This window comes from Fundulus heteroclitus, chromosome 8 (genome assembly GCF_011125445.2).
Source record: "Fundulus heteroclitus isolate FHET01 chromosome 8, MU-UCD_Fhet_4.1, whole genome shotgun sequence".
NCBI lineage: Eukaryota > Metazoa > Chordata > Actinopteri > Cyprinodontiformes > Fundulidae > Fundulus > Fundulus heteroclitus.
In genome coordinates, this window is record NC_046368.1 from 13,006,971 (window position 1) to 13,015,269 (window position 8,299).

General features: G+C 37.8%; 1 protein-coding gene across 2 annotated transcripts; it reads left to right on the top strand.

The window, feature by feature from the left end:
* Nucleotides 1-2: 2 nt before the first annotated feature.
* Nucleotides 3-4,690, top strand: LOC110368010 (SOSS complex subunit C). Of its 2 annotated transcripts, none has more exons than XM_036140125.1 (4): nucleotides 3-117; nucleotides 2,861-2,957; nucleotides 4,101-4,188; nucleotides 4,268-4,690. In XM_036140125.1, exons 1-4 carry the CDS (start codon nucleotides 102-104, stop codon nucleotides 4,364-4,366), a joined length of 300 nt encoding a protein of 99 aa, XP_035996018.1. In that variant the 5' UTR covers nucleotides 3-101; the 3' UTR covers nucleotides 4,367-4,690. The 2 variants fall into 2 exon arrangements, with proteins under 2 accessions (XP_035996018.1, XP_035996017.1); XM_036140124.1 differs by lacking the exon at nucleotides 3-117 and adding an exon at nucleotides 1,392-1,770.
* The last annotated feature ends 3,609 nt before the right edge of the window (nucleotides 4,691-8,299 follow it).

Consider the following 8,299-nt stretch of genomic DNA (forward strand, 5'->3'; position numbering starts at 1 on the left):
CAACAGTCAGCTGACCTGGTCCTGCGCTGCCCAGCTCCGGATGTTCTTCTAGGAGACCCCGGTTGTAAACACGTCAACGGCTGACGATCCAAAGATCGTCTATGACCGAGGCGACGGGTGAGCTGAACGGTTCTTCCGCTGCTTTGCTAACCGCTCCGAGCTAACGAGTAGCCAAAATTGGAAGGCAAAGGGAAAATAATTAGGTAGCTTTTAATTTTTATCGTCACCAGAAAGAATTACATAAATACAAAAAAGGTCTCCGAGTTTCCGGTCCGTTTTGGGCCATTTTACAATAAAAAATATATATCAAAGTCACAATAAACGAAACAACGGACATAAGGAGAGCAGAAGGAATAATTTCAGGAAGGATAGGACACAAGTGCTAGTGAACTGTTTGTATCTGCTCGAGTCAGCACTTTAATGGCTGTTTTAAGAAAGCTTATGTATAAATGTATTTGTCGTTTAAATGAGTCCAATAATAGTACTATCCAACTGTTGACTAATGTTAAATATAGTGCAGTAAAATACTCATCTGTACTCTGGAGACATTGGTATGATTGCCTTTTGAAAGGCTAGGAATTTTCTTTTTCTTTTTTAATGTACTTTTATTCTTTTATTTGTTTTTCTTTTTTTGTAATTTGGACCTTGAGTCTGTAATAAAACTATCTATCTATCTATCTATCTATCTATCTATCTATCTATCTATCTATCTATCTAAAAGCCGCACAATGGAGAACTGAAGGAAATAAAGTGATGATGGGAGACACGTGAAAGAAGAGAAGACACAATAAAGGAGAAGAGCGAGAGAGGACATAATTTGTGCTAGCTACCTAACTTCTTTCTTTTTTGTCCTGAAGGAGGAGAAGGACACAAGGAAAGAAAGAAGGTAGGTAGCTAGGAAATAAGGAAGGACACAATGAAGAGAACAGTTCAGTCGTTTTGAAGATGCACCCCATGTGACTAAGTATTAAAATTCAGCTTTTTTTTTAATTTTCAAAAACTGATTAAAGCTCTTAGAGGTCAAAGATAGTTTTTTATTTATTCGGTCAAAACAATCCAGTTCAGGTTTGCCAGCATTAAGTATTTTAGAAGTGAAAGTAGAGGGAATCCCGACGTAGAGTGATTAAATGAAGCAGAAAAGGCCTTAACTCAATTATCTAATTGGACATTAGGATTCAATGTTGAATCCGCTTTACTGAACAAACATATGGATTTGTCTATCCACCTTGTGCTTTAAAAACAGTCAGAAATCTATAAAGGGATGCTTTTATTGGTTAACATCAAAGCATACGTCACGCTCAGAAATGAGGAAAAAATATATTTAGGATTATTTGAACAGTTATCTAATGATGCTGTGCTTAACTTCTCCAGTAGACGAAATATAATCAAAGTGAGACCTCCTTTTCTTTGCCCCCCATCTAAACTACAAACCGAGTATAACAGAGAAAACGCGAACGATCAAACGTTTCCCAACCGGCGGCTCTGTGTTTGTTTTACGCTCAGAGCTTTATTGTTAGAGTTGTTCCTAAAGAGTTGTTGCCGGCCGGGATATTTCTTTAACTTTCTCGTATATTTGTTGGTAGGAAGCAGAGCTCCTTTTAGCGTTCGCCCGATTCACTCCTCCGTGTTGCAACGTTAGCAGGCAGGAGTGTGGCAGAAACGAAAGGCAAACAAATTTAACTCCTTCATCTCATCAGCTCTGGTCGCTTCTCGGTCCAACTTGAAGGTCCCTGCCCTTCAGACACATGGCTGCTAATCCACCAGGACAAGGTAATGATTTAGAAGAACATGTTTGTTTTTTTCTTTAGCTTTTTAAAGTTCCTGTTCCGCTCCAGGGGCGGAGCTATAAGCTTCAGAGACCGGGGGAAGTCTTCCTGGGCCCCCAGGACCCCCCTCTGACCTGATATTTCACTTCAACTTCCCAAAATACAAGAAATCCATATTCCAGATTTTTATCTGATTTATATGGGTTTGGAATTAAATTAATTAAGCTTTTTAACAACTTGTATTGCGGCAGTAAAACTATTTCTCAACAAAATGTTGACGACTGATTTTTACGAATGGGATTTTTTCTGCTCTTTGGTAGTTTTTGTTCCTGGATTTTGTCACCGGAGAAAGCAGTTTGTCTACAAAAACGTTTGTGCGCTCAAAAGCAGCATTAAAAATATAAGAGAAGTTGATTATTGTGTAAAATAGACAGTATATTTAATCATAATATCTCAGGATTTGGAGAGAATCCAGTGAAACTAATGATGCTAGATTTGGTAAGGATTAAGTCCATCTGCATTTATAGATCCAATCATAAATACTCCAGTTTTTATTTCCAATTTGTCGCATTTTAAATATAACATCAGACAGAATCAGAAGTATTTTTTTTACTATGCGTAGTTTTTAATAAGCTGTCTGAGATTTAAACATTAGATCCAGGGTTTTCTACTTTACACAACAACAAAAATCAACATTCGCCTCTTTAACTCAATATAGTTATGGCAGCAGTGTGTTTCATGCTCTCTCTCTCTTTATTATGAATGTATATTTCTCTAAGGGTAAGTGTTGTGGGAGCTGATGTTTCTTTTCTGCAGCTTTATCTGGATGATCGGTATATTTGGACCAAAGGAAACACTAGAAGACCTGAGAAACTTCCCTTTTCACAGAAGCACGCACAGAACTCGAAGCACAAAAGTCAAATTAAATGGCATTGCCAACCATCCTGTTATAGTGGATTTTTTTTATTATTAAGCCAGGTTACAGAAAAAGAGCTGCTTTGCTTAACTTGACTTCCTGGTCTCACCTCTCGTATGATATTTAATAATTTTTTTTACCTCTCTGCGTCTCTCTGGTCTGGTTTTTTGTCTCCCAGCCTTCCCAAACAAGGCGCGGGTGGCAATCCTGGCAGAGCTGGAGAAGGAGAAGAGGCGCCTGAGGGAGACTCAGTCCATGAATGTTCCAGGAGCCAGGTAGCGGTCTTATCCTTCTCAGTGGTTATTTTAATTGCTAGATAACGCACCACTGCAGGACGTATGCAGAATGTTCCTTTGTTAGCAAAGAGGTAAACATGCAGGGAGATTCGAACGACTATTTAGCCATCTTCTACCTACACCATTTCCTTCCTTCCCTACATCCCTCTCAACTTATACTTCCTTCATTCCTTTCTTCCTACACTGCAAAAACTGAACTAAAACTAAGTTAAATGTTCTTAAAGTGAGTGTATTTGTCCTTGATTTGAGCAGGTAAATAAGAAGATTTGCCAATGGAATAAGATTTTTGCACTTAAAATAGGAACAACTCATCTCCATTATCTTATTTCAAGTGCAGGATGTCTAATTATCTTATTTTAGGGGTTAAAATACTCACTCCATTGGCAGATAATCTTATTTACCTGCTCGAATCAAGGACAAATACACTAACTTTAAGAACATTTTACTTATTTTTAGATCCTTTTTTGCAGTGTACCTACCTTTTCTTCCTTCCCCCCTCCATTCCTCCCTACTTACATCCCTCCCTTCATGCATCCATTATTTCTTCCCCTACATCCTTCCCTACCTACATTCCTTTCTTTCCTCCTTTTTTCCTACATTCCTTCCTAGTGAAAGACTTTCCAGTCTTCTTACCTTCTTCCTACAAACCCTTGCTTCCCTCCTTCCTCGTTTCCTTCCTTCCTTCCTCGTTTCCTTCCTTCCTTCCTTCCTTCCTTCCTTCCTCCTCCCTTCCTTCCTTCCTTCCTTCCTCCTCCCTTCCTGCCTTGTTTCCTATCGGATTAAGGGATGTGTCCCTTTGCTGCTTTCCACATCCCTTTCTTTCTTTCTTTCTTTCTTTCTTTCTTTCTTCTTTCTCTCCTCTTCATTGTCTCCTCCTTTCCACCTTGTGTTTTTTTTTCTTCATTTGTTTTTTCCGCCCTATTGGCTTTTTAGAAAGTTTTACATTATTGTTCCTATTATATTATTGTTGTTCATGTTAGGATTTATGCTATTTAAGTTAGCAGTCAGTTACTAAGAAGGGTGAACCTCAGTCTAAAGCTTCATTAAATCATTAAAATTGGGGCAAAGACTGAAGAGAGCAGCTTTTGGACATTAGAAAATGTCTGTCCTGTCATCCTCTAGCATCCCACTGTCCAGACCAAACGTGAAGGAGTTCAGAGACAGCGCGGAGCTGCAACACATCGCCGCTCAGCAGAGAGCTGCTTTGCAGGTGAGAAACCCAACCAGACAAAAAGCCTGGAGTACTTTCTAGACTCACAGTCTGAAACCGTTTTTTTTTTTCTTCTCAGCATGCTCACGCACATTCTTCAGGCTTCTTCATCACTCAGGACTCCTCGTTCGGGAACCTCATTCTCCCTGTCCTTCCACGCCTGGAGCCACAGTCATGACCTTTGACTCCCTGGCCTCCACTCCTGCGGCCCCTCTGAGACGAAATAAAAGTGCTATTGTTCCCTTTGTTTTCAATTACGCCTGGGTAATGAGACTTAATTATTTCGTCTTATTAAAAGAAAACCCCGGAGAGTCTTTCTCTGTCTCTCATACATTCTTCTCATTGGGAAATGACAATCGGACACGCCGTGACCCCCCCCCCCCCCCATGGTGGCTCTGAACACAGCAGCGGCTCAGCTCCTCTGACACAGCACAACTGAAGGCACGTCCTGACAAGTGTTTACATTTCTGGTCTGCTTAATAAATCATGCTTCTTTGAACAACCTGAGTTTTTCATTTCTTTTGAGTGAAACTAACATTTTCTCTAAATTACTTTATTATTATTATTATTATTATTATTATTATTATGAAGAAGAAGAAGAAAAATTCTGTTCAATTTTCAAAAAAATTTCACCTTAAATTTAAACCATGCTGCAGTTAAGCCACCTTTTGTTTTGGTTTTGCTAATTTTCTAAGTTGATGTTAAACCTGAGGAGGCTAATGCGCTGTTAGTACTTTGTCTAATGTTGTATTGTAACTGGAAATGTAAAAAAATATATTTTTTTCCTAAGTGAGGAATGTAAACACCATTTCTTTATGTGAATAAAAGCCTCATCAGCAGCAGAAACGGGCTAATTCAACCTGTTTAACCAAATCAAACGAGCTGAATTAAACAAGCTTTACTGTTAGGGAAAAAAAGAGTAACATAATAGGCTTGCATGCATTATAAGTAATGAAGCCAGTAGTGTGAGAGAAGATTTATCGTGGAACTAGGAGAAACTAACTGGAACACCTTTTGGAAGTAAGAAATTCCAAACCATCCCCAACATCAAGCTCCAACATGGCCGCCACTCTGAAATAAACACTGCGATAGCTGCAGATGTAGATAATTTGAAGGTTTGCATCCAGTTAAATCACATTAAAACATTATCTTAAGGAGAACAGCTCTTTCAGTGAATGCCAGAAATTTAGACAAATCTTGTTACAGTCTTGTGTCTTATGTAGTCTGGTGCATAAGCACTGTAATGACCAAATGTCACTGGTTTTTCAACTTTTGACCAGCACATAGTAAAGTAGGAGGTGATGCCATTACCAGTTCCTATTTCTGAGGTAAATGATGGGTAAATTATGACATTTTATTGTTTCCATGATACAGTATGGGTCATTCGTCATCATTGATTCAGCGTTTGGGAAATGTATGTATTAGGAAATAAATGTAAATTCTGTGTGAACTCAGAAGTGATCAAATCAATTGGAAAGATCCTTTGGATCGCAATTCTGACCAAGTCATTTCCGAGGTTCCTGATCGACAATCTATTCAACGATCTCACTCTTTGCAAAGGAGTGAGAGGACCATCCAAACACTGTTCTTAGTGAACTTATCGATGCAACAAAGTGTTTTATCAAAAATAGGTTACATTTTTTACATTAAGAGCTCAGTAAACCGAGTTTTTTTCCCCCTTAAGTATAAATACATTTCTAAACTGAGCCTAATCGGTGACATAAAACTTGTGTACTGTTGGTGGCTTGTTTTTAACCAGAGGGTTTGTACAGGTCAACCATAAGCTCTGGTTTTAGCGCTTTGAGTTCAGCAGCAGCATCGGCATTACCAAAAAGGAGTAAATGCGTTACTTTATTCTAAAAACACTTGAGTGACAACTAGTTGCTTCATAGAGCTAAAAATGAAATTGAGTATAGCACCCTCTTCGTAGCAATAGATGTGTAGTGACAGGCTTGGATAATCTATGAGTTTCAGAGAGGTTTTATAACCTCAAAAAAAATAAAAATAAATCTGGAAATCTTGCCAGACTGTCGTAATTTAGCTATGTTTTAAACACTTTGGTTTAAGTTTATTCAGCATAAGGAGAATACAAGCAAAACAAAACCAAGTTTAGTTTGACTTTTTTTTTTCCTTACTGGGAGGATGCAGCCTCCTATAAACCTCTGCTGACCCTGGCTGGTATCCAGGACACTTCTGCATCTGGTTCTATGGTCACTCACAGGGACTAGCAGTAGGCGTAGCCAGCATCACAGCCCTGCTGCTGCCAGGAAAAACCGAGTCTGGCGTCCTTAATTTGTCACAACAACTGGTGATGTGTTTCAGATGGGAACATGGCCCCACTACATTGTTTTTGTTCTTTATATCTACACTCACTAGCCACATTATTAGGTACACTTTGCTGGTACTGGCCTGGACCTCTGTTTGCCTTATATTCAGATGTTGGTCCACATTGGCAGCTGCACCCATAATGTGAATCACCCCTTCCATCACGTCCCAAAATTGATTTGTGGGACTGAACATGGGAGCAGCACAGTAAACCCAACGCCATGTTCGAGAAGTCAGTTTGAGATGATTTAATCTTTGCGACATGGTTGAATATGCTGCTGGAAGTGGCCACCGGAAAATGGGTATGCTGTGGTCGTAAAGGGTGACTAACGTGGTCAGCGGCCATACTCAGGGAGGCTGTGGTGTTTAAACCAGGCTCCTTCAGTAGTTTGTGCTAGGAAAATATTTGCAACAGCATTACAACTGCTGTTAAAAATAAGCATAGCACTCTTATTTTGTTTTCAATTTTATATTGCCTAATAAATGTAATTTATTATTATTATTATTATTATTATTATTATTATTAGTAGTAGTAGTAGTAGTAGTAGTAGTAATAAATAGTTCATAAAAGCCATAGTAAACCATATTTTTAAGTAAATAGTTCTTAACATTCTTTGAAAGAATAGATAAGAAGCTAATAGAATAGAGGGATAAACTAAATGCAATGACAGTGACCTCTGGTGGACAATAAGGGAAACGCAATACATTAGTCTGACAACGAAATTTGATTGGTACAAATCTGACAACCTTTCACTTACAAAAAGAACAACCTGATAATTTTAAATCTCTGCTAAGATAGATTTTGAGCCCTTGTTTGTAGGTACATCTAAAAGATATACAATATTGTAAAAAGTTGTTTGGTACTAAATTCTGAGTGAAAGTGTTATATAGAAATACCTTAAACATAGAGACAAATATTTCAAGCCATGGTCTGTCTGTCTGTCTGTCTGTCTGTCTGTCTGTCTGTCTGTCTGTCTATCTTGTGTATACACAAAAGCTTCTATGTATGTGTAGGCCATGTGTATTGCTGTCATTATTATAATTTGTATTATTGTTATATAATATATATGATAAGTATTGTGTATATATTGGGTGTAATATTTCATACTTTTTTTTCCACGTTCTACATCATGAAAAAAAAATTAATCAAGCCGAATTTTAGAATCAGCTTCTCGTTAAATTAACAACGTTAACCACTTTTCAAATCACTGAAGTTTGTTTTGAATGTACAAACCAAAGCTGATTTCTAAAAGTAATTTTGAAGTTGCAGGGGGGGAATCTGAAAATGGAGTTATATCATTTGATTATATTTACAACGATGTTGAAGTAGGCCGATGGCCTATATTTAACGTTGCGTATAGAATGTTTTTTTTTTCGTACATAGCAAAACGCAACTTGGTTATTATTGAATTAGGGTGATATTCACTAAATTTTTCGATAAGTTTAAATTATTTTTAAACCTCAAAATCTAAAACCGTTTCCACAGCCCACTACATAAATAAATAAATAAATAAATAAATAAATAAATAAATAAATAAATAAATAAATAAATAAATAAATAAATAAATAAAAGAGACTGGTCCCTAAAATTTTCTGACTCCAGAAAGTTATTCACTGGGTGACGCGCTGATGACTTTGCCGCTAACTTCAGAAACTTTTTTCTTTTCTTTATTTATTTCTTTATTTTTGCGCATTTCTCTCTGCAGTTTTTTTTTTTTTTTCCGTGGCCGAGCTGAAGCGGCAGCAGGCTCCACCCTCCGTCCCTCAGTCAACTACGTGTTGCGCC